The 13540-nt window shown below is 40.5% G+C and overlaps 1 protein-coding gene across 2 annotated transcripts in view; it reads right to left on the bottom strand.

The window, feature by feature from the left end:
- The window catches only part of LOC128649891 (probable E3 ubiquitin-protein ligase HERC6), a 282469-nt gene that overhangs the window by 241886 nt on the left and 27043 nt on the right, over positions 1–13540 (bottom strand). For both annotated transcript variants that reach the window (XM_053703418.1, XM_053703419.1), the window contains exons 2-3: positions 11143–11302; positions 2160–2236 (exon numbers count right to left, since the gene is read on the bottom strand). In XM_053703418.1, coding sequence (XP_053559393.1) covers positions 2160–2236; positions 11143–11302 — 237 coding nt within the window. The remainder of the gene's footprint in view (positions 1–2159; positions 2237–11142; positions 11303–13540) is intronic.

Below are 13540 nucleotides of genomic sequence, written 5' to 3'. Positions count from 1 at the left end.
CCCTTTTAGGCATGACTGAATAAACAGGTAGACAAAGCAAGTTTTATTGTACAGGAACTGAAGACTCAGAGAAACAGTGTCCACTTTAAGGTCGAGACAGGAGTGCCCACTCGAGGCCGAGGCTAGAGTGCCCACTCGAGGCCAGAGTGCTCACTCGAGGCCAGAGTGCCCACTCGAGGCCAGAGTGCCCACTCGAGGCCAGAGTGCCCACTCGAGGCCGAGACTAGAGTGCCCACTCGAGGCCGAGACTAGAGTGCCCACTCGAGGCCGAGACTAGAGTGCCCACTCGAGGCCGAGACTAGAGTGCCCACTCGAGGCCGAGACTAGAGTGCCCACTCGAGGCCGAGACTAGAGTGCCCACTCGAGGCCGAGACTAGAGTGCCCACTCAAGGCTGAGACTAGAGTGCCCACTCGAGGCCGAGACTAGAGTGCCCACTCGAGGCCGAGACTAGAGTGCCCACTCGAGGCCGAGACTAGAATGCCCACTCGAGGCCGAGACTAGAGTGCCCACTCGAGGCCGAGACTAGAGTGCCCACTCGAGGCAGAGACTAGAGTGCCCACTCGAGGCCGAGACTATAGTGCCCACTCGAGGCCGAGACTAGAGTGCCCACTCAAGGCCGAGACTAGAGTGCCCACTCAAGGCCGAGACTAGAGTGCCCACTCAAGGCCGAGACTAGAGTGCCCACTCAAGGCCGAGACTAGAGTGCCCACTCAAGGCCGAGACTAGAGTGCCCACTCAAGGCCGAGACTAGAGTGCCCACTTGAAGCCATGGGGTAGATTTATCATGGTGCGGACAGACATGATCCGCTGTAGCGGATCATGTCCATCGCACATCGATAAATGCAGACAGCATACGCTGTTGGCATTTATCATTGCACAAGCATTTCTTGTGAAATGCTTGTGCAATACCTCCCTCTACAGATTCACGGCCAATCGGCCGCTAGCAGGGGGTGTCAATCAACCCGATCATATGCGATCGGGCTGATTGCTGTCCGCCGCCTCAGAGGTGGCGGATGAGTTAAGGAGCAGCATTCTTAAGAAGCCTGAAGGCTCGCGCGGAAACAGGTACATTCAGGCTGTGATAAATCGGCCCCCGAGACTGAGAGAAAATCAGCACCAGATGTCTCAGGTTCGATCTCGTGCACCCTCCTCTACATGGCCTTTACCTTTTCATAGACTTGCAGGTCAATTTTAAAGACTAATGTTCCATCCGAAGCAAAAGTACAATCTAGAGGAATCGTTTCAAAACATGACCTTTTTACAATAGACTCTTTACAGAGCAGCCATAGAACAGTCTTGTGATTTTACTGTAGTTCTTGGCTTGTAGAGTTTGAAGAGGTTGGACACATGGTTAGGGACTCAAGGACCCCTCTTCCAGACTGCAGTCTGGGGCTCTAACTCATCGGAGTTCGAATCTTCATAAATAGTTGTGAACCCATCTGTATCCTCAGTACCAGAAGGTACTGTGGGAAGTAAGGTTTTAGATAGCACTGGCATTTCTGATTCAACATGGTCCTTTAAATGCACAGGAAACAGGAATCCTGCTAGTGACTGGGTGCAACATTTTCCGGAGCAGAGGCTGGGTTTATATATATAAAATAAAAATACATTTTTCTGTATGTAAAAAAAATTGGAATGTGAAATATTAATAACTCCTGTTGAGTTAGCATGCAAGTGATAAGTGCAAGGTGTTTTCATCTAGGCCTTCCATTGAAGTCTATGGGGAGAATAAGTTAGCGTGGTCGTGATATCCGAAGTTCATTTGGTAAGCGCACGTTGGATTTTACTTTCAAGTTGTTATACACTCTATTGCAGTAATGTTTACACTAGAGTGGGAGCGCTAAATAGCGCACCACTTTTAAAGAAAACCCAATATACTTAGGAATGAACAATACCTAGATATGCAAATCTTGCACACACAAAAAGAAAGAGAAAGAGAGCAAATAATGCTTGAGTCAGTGGAACTTATTTATAATTTCATAATTTTTATATCTGAGTTAATTTAAGAAAACAAAATTGTGTCTTGAATTTCCTATATGCCAAACATATTTGTCCTTGAGTCCTAGTTATCATCATTAAAAGCAAAATCAATACATCTTAGGAGATTCAAATGCTTTTATTTAAAGTCAAATTAGAGGCCATTGCTTGTATTATTTACCTTCTGAAAGAGCAATGGAATGAAAATGTCCACATGAGATTTGTATAATTTTTATGTTGGAAAGTCCAGTTATCCTCCTGCAAACAAATACAATTAAAGAAACTTTTTTAAATGGTACATGAATGTAAAAAATAAATGTTCATGGTTCAGACAGATTTTAAGAGACATTTCAATGTACTTCTGTTATCAAATTTACATTGTTTCTTGATATTCTTTGTTGAAAAGCACACCAAGGTGGGTTTAGAAGCAGCAATGCACTACTGGGAGCTAGCTGGTAAATGGGGGGTACATACATATACCTCTTGTCATTGGCTTAACACGTGTTTAGCTAGCTCCCACTAGTGCATCACTGCTCTGGAAAACCTTTGCACATATTTAATGCAAGCAATAGCACAACTTATGTGAACATTTTCTTTTTGCACTTTTATTTTCCTATTAAAAAAAACAAAAAAAAACATTGAAGTAATTTTTTCTTTGTTACATATAAAAGAGGATGTTTTAAAATCAGTATTTTTATTTAAAAAATGTATTCTGTCATGAGTGGAATTATATTTTGTCTGTATACTGTAAGGCAGGGGTCAAGCCCAGCGGGAAAGCATGGGAACGGAGTTCCTGCACTATTTGTGCAGGAGGAACTAAGTTCCCTTTGGACAGAAAACAGAAATACTTCATTAAACACTGCTGCTGCTGGTGAGAGGAGCTGGAGCACAGTCTGGCTAGAGGGATAGTGAGATCCTCTAGTAATGGGCAGTAACACTTCCTACAATACACTAAATGCAAGCCTGTCAGCGGTCCTGCTGTGTGATCACTTACATTTCTCTGTGGCTTGCTCTGGGGTTATTTAGCTCCCCTCAGCAGAAATAGGACTATTGCACCTTAAGTGGGTTAGACTCTATGACAGAGGAGTAGTCTCAGGCCCAAAGTCAACTATTCAACCCTTCATTGGTTTTAATTTGCTTTCATTAACCAAAGTGTATAGATTATATACATATAAATACAGTGTGTGTGTGTGTGTAAAACAATATTAATTGTAAGGGGGTAGAAGTCTTGGTGAGTTCAGACACTTTTTATGTAGTACTTGACCCCTGCCGTATGCAAGATTATCTAAGAAGTCTCATCAGTACAATAAGATACTTTAAAGAATTTTAGAAAGGAAGTTTTAGATTGACAGCCGTTATCTCACTATGCAGGGTTCTGGATAGGAAGGAGAGAAACACATGTTGCAATATAGTGCTCCAAAATGCCACTGAGTTTTAGATGTTCAGGCCCTCAGAATAAATTGTACACAAACTTACATTGTTTATTAGTTTCACTAGCAAACTAAAACAGCTTTAATTTGACTTTTTGCCTCCAAATATGAAATATTTTTTATGTTTAATTAGTCATCTGCAACAGTTTTTTTTGTTAAATGTCCCTTAAAATTTAGAAGTAAATATAATTTTTTGTCTTTACTTTTAATGATTAGTTAAATTACCCTTAGCATAATCAGTTTTATTTTCATATAGGAAACAAAATCAGAGGTGGAATAAATTAACTTGTCATTTGTTTTCTAGGTCACATTTTGAGGATTAATAAATAATATGTTCATGTCGTTAAGCTGTCACATCTATGACAACCTTAAAACCCCCCAGGAGCACAGTTCATGTCTCAATGAAGAAAAATGCAGGAACAAAACAAAAATATAATTTAAATTTCTATTTTTCATATTTATTTGCTACTGAATTTTAATTTCCATACTGGAAACCATATTTTTAGCATATCATATAATGAAACTCATTCTTCATCTTAGTTAAATATCTAACAATTGCGTCATTAGCACCTTACAATTATTGACTTGGCATATCTTTTATTAATATATACGTAATGCCCAACCATAAGCAAACATCACCCATTTACTCCTGGAAATTTGTAAATGTTTAGAATAAACAGTATAAAGAAAGTACAAAAAACATAATTTATGCTTACCTGATAAATTCCTTTCTTCTGTAGTGTGATCAGTCCACGGGTCATCATTACTTCTGGGATATTACTCCTCCCCAACAGGAAGTGCAAGAGGATTCACCCAGCAGAGCTGCATATAGCTCCTCCCCTCTACGTCACTCCCAGTCATTCGACCAAGGACCAACGAGAAAGGAGAAGCCAAGGGTGTAGTGGTGACTGGAGTATAATTTAAAAAATATTTACCTACCTTAAAAAAAACAGGGCGGGCCGTGGACTGATCACACTACAGAAGAAAGGAATTTATCAGGTAAGCATAAATTATGTTTTCTTCTGTTAAGTGTGATCAGTCCACGGGTCATCATTACTTCTGGGATACCAATACCAAAGCAAAAGTACACGGATGACGGGAGGGATAGGCAGGCTCTTTATACAGAAGGAACCACTGCCTGAAGAACCTTTCTCCCAAAAATAGCCTCCGAGGAAGCAAAAGTGTCAAATTTGTAAAATTTGGAAAAAGTATGAAGCGAAGACCAAGTTGCAGCCTTGCAAATCTGTTCAACAGAGGCCTCATTCTTGAAGGCCCAAGTGGAAGCCACAGCTCTAGTAGAATGAGCTGTAATTCTTTCAGGAGGCTGCTGTCCAGCAGTCTCATAAGCTAAACGTATTATGCTACGAAGCCAAAAGGAAAGAGAGGTAGCAGAAGCCTTTTGACCTCTCCTCTGACCAGAGTAAACGACAAACAGAGAAGACGTTTGTCGAAATTCCTTAGTTGCCTGTAAGTAAAATTTTAGGGCACGAACTACGTCCAGATTGTGCAGTAGACGTTCCTTCTTCGAAGAAGGATTTGGACACAAAGAAGGAACAACAATCTCTTGATTGATATTCCTGTTAGTGACTACCTTAGGTAAGAACCCAGGTTTAGTACGCAGAACTACCTTATCCGAATGAAAAATCAAATAAGGAGAATCACAATGTAAGGCTGATAACTCAGAGACTCTTCGAGCCGAGGAAATAGCCATTAAAAATAGAACTTTCCAAGATAACAACTTTATATCAATGGAATGAAGGGGTTCAAACGGAACGCCCTGTAAAACGTTAAGAACAAGGTTTAAGCTCCATGGCGGAGCAACAGTTTTAAACACAGGCTTAATCCTGGCCAAAGCCTGACAAAAAGCCTGAACGTCTGGAACTTCTGACAGACGTTTGTGTAACAGAATGGACAGAGCTGAGATCTGTCCCTTTAATGAACTAGCAGATAAACCCTTTTCTAAACCTTCTTGTAGAAAAGACAATATCCTAGGAATCCTAACCTTACTCCAAGAGTAACCTTTGGATTCACACCAATATAGGTATTTACGCCATATCTTATGGTAAATCCTTCTGGTAACAGGCTTCCTAGCCTGTATTAAGGTATCAATAACTGACTCAGAAAACCCACGTCTTGATAAAATCAAGCGTTCAATTTCCAAGCAGTCAGCTTCAGAGAAGTTAGATTTTGATGTTTGAAAGGACCCTGTATCAGGAGATCCTGTTTCAGAGGTAGAGACCAAGGTGGACAGGATGACATGTCCACCAGGTCTGCATACCAAGTCCTGCGTGGCCATGCAGGTGCTATTAGAATCACTGATGCTCTCTCCTGTTTGATTCTGGCAATCAATCGAGGAAGCATCGGGAAGGGTGGAAACACGTAAGCCATCCTGAAGTCCCAAGGTGCTGTCAGGGCATCTATCAGGACTGCTCCTGGATCCCTGGATCTGGACCCGTAACGAGGAAGCTTGGCGTTCTGTCGAGACGCCATGAGATCTATCTCTGGTTTGCCCCAACGTCGAAGTATTTGGGCAAAGACCTCCGGATGAAGCTCCCACTCCCCCCGGATGAAAAGTCTGACGACTTAAGAAATCCGCCTCCCAGTTCTCCACTCCCGGAATGTGGATTGCTGACAGGTGGCAAGAGTGAGACTCTGCCCAGCGAATTATCTTTGATACTTCCATCATTGCTAGGGAGCTTCTTGTCCCTCCCTGATGGTTGATGTAAGCTACCGTCGTGATGTTGTCCGACTGAAACCTGATGAACCCCCGAGTTGTCAACTGGGGCCAAGCCAGGAGGGCATTGAGAACTGCTCTCAATTCCAGAATGTTTATTGGCAGGAGACTCTCCTCCTGACTCCATTGTCCCTGAGCTTTCAGAGAATTCCAGACGGCACCCCAACCTAGAAGGCTGGCGTCTGTTGTTACAATTGTCCAGTCTGGTCTGCTGAATGGCATCCCCCTGGACAGATGTGGCCGAGAAAGCCACCATAGAAGAGAATTTCTGGTCTCTTGATCCAGATTCAGAGAAGGGGACAAATCTGAGTAATCCCCATTCCACTGACTTAGCATGCACAGTTGCAGTGGTCTGAGGTGTAAGCGAGCAAAGGGAACTATGTCCATTGCCGCTACCATTAAGCCGATTACCTCCATGCATTGAGCCACTGACGGGTGTTGAATGGAATGAAGGGTGCGGCAAGCACTTTGAAGTCTTGTTAACCTGTCCTCTGTCAGGTAAATCTTCATTTCTACAGAATCTATAAGAGTCCCCAGGAAGGGAACTCTTGTGAGTGGAACGAGTGAACTTTTCTTTTCGTTCACCTTCCATCCATGTGACCTTAGAAAAGCCAGTACTAACTCTGTATGAGACTTGGCAGTTTGAAAGCTTGAAGCTTGTATCAGAATGTCGTCTAGGTACGGAGCTACCGAGATTCCCCGCGGTCTTAGTACCGCCAGAAGAGCACCCAGAACCTTTGTGAAGATTCTTGGAGCTGTAGCCAATCCGAATGGAAGAGCTACAAACTGGTAATGCCTGTCTAGGAAGGCAAACCTTAGATACCGGTAATGATCTTTGTGAATCGGTATGTGAAGGTAAGCATCCTTTAAATCCACTGTGGTCATGTACTGACCCTTTTGGATCATGGGTAAAATTGTCCGAATAATCTCCATTTTGAACGATGGAACGCTTAGGAATTTGTTTAGGATCTTTAAATCCAGGATTGGTCTGAAAGTTCCCTCTTTTTTGGGAACCACAAACAGATTTGAGTAAAACCCTTGTCCCTGTTCCGACCGTGGAACTGGATGGATTACTCCCATTAACAAAAGTTCTTGTACGCAGCGTAGAAACGCCTCTTTCTTTGTTTGGTTTGTTGACAACCTTGACAGATGAAATCTCTCTCTTGGAGGAGAGAATTTGAAGTCCAGAAGGTATCCCTGAGATATTATCTCTAGCGCCCAGGGGTCCTGGACATCTCTTGCCCAAGCCTGGGCGAAGAGAGAAAGTCTGCCCCCCACTAGATCCGATCCCGGATCGGGGGCCCTCAATTCATGCTGTTTTAGGGGCAGCAGCAGGTTTCCTGGCCTGCTTGCCCTTGTTCCAAGACTGGTTAGGTCTCCAGCTTTGTCTGTAGCGAGCAACAGATCCTTCTTGTTTTGGAGCAGTGGAAGTTGATGCTGCTCCTGCTTTGAAATTCCGAAAGGAACGAAAATTAGACTGTCTAGCCTTAGGTTTGGCTCTGTCTTGAGGCAGGGCGTGGCCCTTACCTCCTGTAATGTCAGCGATAATTTCTTTCAAACCGGGCCCAAATAAGGTCTGCCCTTTGAAAGGTATATTAAGTAATTTGGACTTAGAAGTTACATCAGCTGACCAGGATTTTAGCCACAGTGCTCTGCGCGCCTGAATGGCGAATCCGGAATTCTTAGCCGTAAGTTTAGTTAAATGTACTACGGCTTCCGAAATGAATGAATTAGCTAGCTTAAGGATTCTAAGCCTGTCCGTAATGTCGTCCAGAGTAGCTGAACTAAGGTTGTCTTCCAGAGACTCAATCCAGAATGCCGCTGCAGCCGTGACCGGCGCAATGCATGCAAGGGGTTGCAATATAAAACCTTGTTGAACAAACATTTTCTTAAGGTAACCCTCTAACTTTTTATCCATTGGATCTGAAAAGGCACAGCTATCCTCCACCGGGATAGTGGTACGCTTAGCTAAAGTAGAAACTGCTCCCTCCACCTTAGGGACCGTTTGCCATAAGTCCCGTGTGGTGGTGTCTATTGGAAACATCTTTCTAAATATCGGAGGGGGTGAGAACGGCACACCGGGTCTATCCCACTCCTTAGTAATAATTTCAGTTAGTCTCTTAGGTATAGGAAAAACGTCAGTACTTGTTGGTACAGCAAAATATTTATCCAACCTACACATTTTCTCTGGTATTGCAACTGTGTTACAATCATTCAGAGCCGCTAACACCTCCCCTAGTAATACACGGAGGTTTTCCAGCTTAAATTTAAAATTTGAAATATCTGAATCCAATCTGTTTGGATCAGAACCGTCAGCCGCAGAATGAAGCTCTCCGTCCTCATGTTCTGCAAGTTGTGACGCAGTATCTGACATGGCCCTAGCATTATCAGCGCACTCTGAGTGATCACGCTTGCCTCTTAGCTCTGGTAATTTAGCCAAAACCTCAGTCATAACAGTAGCCATATCTTGTAATGTTATTTGTAATGGCCGCCCAGATGTACTGGGCGCCACAATATCGCGCACCTCCCGAGCGGGAGATGCAGGTACTGTCACGTGAGGCGAGTTAGTCGGCATAACTCTCCCCTCGTTGTTTGGTGAAATTTGTTCAATTTGTACAGATTGACTTTTATTTAAAGCAGCATCAATACAGTTAGTACATAAATTTCTATTGGGCTCAACTTTGGCGTTAGCACAAATAGTACAGGTCTCATCCTCTGAATCAGACACGTTTAACACACTAGCAACTAAACTTGCAACTTGGAAATATTATTCAAGTAAAATACAATGAAAAACGTACTGTGCCTAAGAAGCACAGAAAGATATATGACAGTTGAAATCAATAAACTGAAAAGGTTACAGCATCAAACTTTGTAAAAACAAAACACAATTTTAGCAAAGGCTTGTTCCCATTAGCAAAGAATAACTAACCCTAATGGCATAAAAAAGTTAAAGAATAAACGTTTTTTTATCACAGTCAACTACAATCTCACAGCTCTGTTGTGAAGATTACTTCCCTCAAACAAGCTTTGAAGACCCCTGAGTTCTGTAAGATGAACCGGAACATGCAGGAAAAAACAATGAGCTTCTGACTGAAATTTTTGATGCGTAGCAAAAGCGCCAAAAAAAGGCCCCTCCCCCTCACACACAACAGTGAGAGAGATCAGTAAACTGTCAGAATTAGATCAAGCAACTGCCAAGTGGAAAAATAGTGCCCAAACATTTTATTCACCCAGTACCTCAGAAAATGAAAACGATTTTACATTCCAGCAAAAACATTTAACATAAATTAAGAGTTATTAAAAAGCCTGTTGCTTGCAAATAGGCTAAAGTCTTATATACACAGTGTAATTCCAGTGAAGTACCATTCCCCAGAATACTCAAATGTAAAATATACATACATGATATTATATTGGTATGGCAGGATTTTCTCATCAATTCCATTGTCGGAAAATAAAAGCTGCTACATACCTCTTTGCAGATTAATCTGCCCGCTGTCCCCTGATCTGAAGTTTACCTCTCCTCAGATGGCCGAGAAACAGCAATATGATCTTAACTACTCCGGCTAAAATCATAGAAAAAACTCTGGTAGATTCTTCTTCAAACTCTACCAGAGAAGGAATAACACACTCCGGTGCTATTAAAAATAACAAACGTTTGATTGAAGAAATAAAACTAAATAAAATCACCATAGTCCTCTCACACATCCTATCTAGTCGTTGGGTGCAAGAGAATGACTGGGAGTGACGTAGAGGGGAGGAGCTATATGCAGCTCTGCTGGGTGAATCCTCTTGCACTTCCTGTTGGGGAGGAGTAATATCCCAGAAGTAATGATGACCCGTGGACTGATCACACTTAACAGAAGAAAGTAATATCTTTACTGGTGTTTGAAAACCCCAATATGAATATGAAACATCAATTACATTGAACATTTGCAGTATATAGTATAGAAACTATTTAGCCCAATTAAAGTAAAGCTGAAATAATGTATTGAATGGAATGGAGGCAATACTGCAATGACACAACTGTGCTGCAGGGAAAGATGTAAAATTTGTAAATTATAGACCAGGGCTTGAAAAATATGGATGGCTTCTTTTAATTCTAACATTTTGGATTATTCTAAATAAGTCTCTATACAAAAATACTTTTTTTTTTTATCAACAATTCCTGAAGAGTTTCTGGGACAGGAAGTGACTCTCAGGTTTTGTGACTGGGGGGGAACCGTGGGTGTGTCATTGGTAGTACAGGACGTATCATACTGTAGTTAGGGATGGGAAGAGCTGGATGTGGCATGGTTAGGGCATTTCTTGTGATTGGGGAAGCTGAGGGAGCAATAGTGATTAAACCTTCCAAATTATGACAATCCTGAATAGCAAAACACACTTACCATGACCATATTTTCCTTATAGGGATGATTAACTGCCATTAAAGTAATTTTTTACATGCACATTGTTAATATTAATTGCAATATAACCCAATTATCATTTAGACATGTCATTAATAAATATTATTGTTTAAGTGAAAAAAAACGCCTGCATTCATTGTCAATATTGATTGATTTACTTTGATGACATTTTCACTAGAAAAATGAAAGTGGCAAACCTTGTCTACTCTAGTAAAAAAAAGTCTGGATTGGCTCCTCCATATAATGCAAATAAGACAAATGGTGAATAAAGTTTAGCTAACCAATTTCAACAAAAAAAAGGTGTTAATCTATTCAGAAATCTTTTATACTGTGCTCATATGTTCTAAATTATTGCAACATGCACAAAAGGTGTTTTATTCACAGTAAGTGAATAACCACAATTGGGTAGGGGTAAAACATGCAATTGTTTTTTTTATTACAGTCAATAATTTGCTTTATGAACTGCAAAAATTAATGTGCAGTTATTTGGTAAGGATATTGTCCCTTTAATGCAGATAATTTCAATAGCCCTTTAAGTCATCTATTTCATGTGCATTTTACTTATACAGTAGGCCACTATACATGTTTATAACTTACTTTGGGAGGAAATTCTGCTTCGGGAATTCTCCGGTGCCGAGCTGACCTTCTGTCCCTGTACCCCAGGTAAACACATTACCTTGGTTGCACAGTGCAACAGAATGGCTATCTCCACAGCTGATATCAATGATGCTTTGAGCTTCCAGTGCGTGAATTTGTTCTTTTTTTTAAAAAAAAAAAGGTTAAAGCTGTCAGATCCTATGACATGATGCTTCTGATTAAAATATTAAAAACATGTATACTGTAAATTAAGATTTTTACTGCTAAATGTGCAACTATAACATATGTGTTTGTGCAGCTTTTTGTTATGGCTGCCATTTCTCTCATCTGTGTTTTCTCCTTGCCTGAATCAGAGTGTGTAACGCTGCTCACTACACCCAGGCTCCCTCTTATGGCGAAACAGGAGAACATCATCAGTGAGAGACAGGTTGCAGTCCCAGAATGATGATGTCATCACTTACTATTTAAGTGCCTCAGTTCAGTCTGCCTTTTCCCTTGCGTTGTCTCTGACTTCTCTGTGAGTTCCTGACTCTGTGTATTACCTGGCTTGTTTGACATCCCTTCTGGTTCCTGATCCCTGTCTTGTTCTTGACTTTGCTGATCTTCATATTCCTGAGCTCGGGCTTGTCCGACTACTCACTTTGGTAAATAAAGATATATACAGTGCCAACATTTAAAAAAGGTACAAGCTCCCAAAATTAGATCCCTAAAAACTCAAAGAAAATAGTTATATATAAAAGAAAAGGAGCGCCTGATAAAGGCTTAAAGGGACATTAAACACATTTTTTTTCTTTCATTATTCAGATAAAGAATACAATGTTAAACAACATTACAATTTACTTCTATTATCTAATTTGCTTAATTCTTTAGATGTCCTTTGTTTAAGAAATAGTAATGCACATGGGTGAGCCAATCACACAAAGCATCTATGTGCAGCTACCAATTAGCAGCTTCTGAGCCTATCTAGATATGCTTTTCAGCAAATAATATCAAGAGAATGAAGCAAATTAGATAGTAGAAGTAAATCAGAAAGTTGTTTAAAATTGCATGCTCTTTCTTAATCATAAAAGAAAAAAATTGGGTTTAATGTCCCTTTAAGTACCTATGTATGCTAAAAAAATCTAAATTTAAATTAGGATTAAAAATACATTTATTATAACAATATATATATATATATATATATATATATATATATATATATATATATATATATATATATATATATATATATATATATATATATATATATATATATATATATAGCCAAGAAAAAGAAATAGAAAGTAGATTATAGTCAGCACAGACTTATTTCCAGCTAATCGCTCCACATACTGTGTCACAATGAAAGAGACATACCCAAATTGCGATCAAAAATTAGAAAATAATTTTATAGAAAATTAAAGTGATACATTTGACAGTTTTATATCAAACAGGAGCACAGACTAAGTGCAAAAATGGGGTACCCCAAAGGCCTCACTTATAATAAATTGATCATGCATCAACTTAAAAATAGAATGCAGAGATATGGCATATACAGGGTTAACCAACAACCTAATGCTAAATCATGGATGGACTGCAAAGACATATATACTAAATGTCCAAGTGTAAATCTTGTTGATTTAGCTGTTTATTCAGTCCTGATAATTTGTAGTAAGTTAACCATTCATCATATTAGTACTGTTGTATCAGATTTTACCATGATAAAGTAATTTAAAGAAATCCACATCCGAAAGAAGGAAACTGCCGGATAGGGAGTCACAAGTATAACAATTTATCTCACCAAATCCAGTAAGTCCTCCCCAGGCTCTTGTTTATCGTGGGTGTCACCTCCGGATCCTTATGCTACAGTCGGCTGTTAATACCGTCAACCTAGTTAGTTGGGTACTGCACACTGATCCTGCTTCCTTGAAGTTTACTGTGCGGCAGTCTGCTCTCCACGCCGTCAACCTAATTAGTTGGATACTGCTGGCAGTTCAGACTTGAGTTACAAGGTGGAATTCTTTAAGAGGTTGTTACACTCCATACACTTTGCAACAAAGTTTCAATGCTCCGGCATAAGGTGCTACTCCCCACATCAACCTTCCAGTGGGTGTAGCTGTTACGTTACGCTACATACGTTTCACCTGCCATTAGTTTCAGGCTTTCTCTAGCGTCATAATTACCTACGGCTAAGGTACTGCCTTTTATTCAAAATGAACGGTACAATAACATACGGTGAAATAGGTAAAAACAAATTATCAAATGTATCCATGATACATGATGAATGGTTAACTTACTACGTATTATCAGGACTGAATAAACGGCTAAATCAACAAGATTTACACTTGGACATTTAGTATATATGTCTTTGCAGTCCGTCCATGATTTAGCATTAGGTTGTTGGTTAACCCTGTATATA

Source organism: Bombina bombina, chromosome 2 (genome assembly GCF_027579735.1).
Source record: "Bombina bombina isolate aBomBom1 chromosome 2, aBomBom1.pri, whole genome shotgun sequence".
Taxonomy (NCBI): Eukaryota; Metazoa; Chordata; class Amphibia; order Anura; family Bombinatoridae; genus Bombina; species Bombina bombina.
This window is presented reverse-complemented; position numbering and strand designations above follow the sequence as displayed.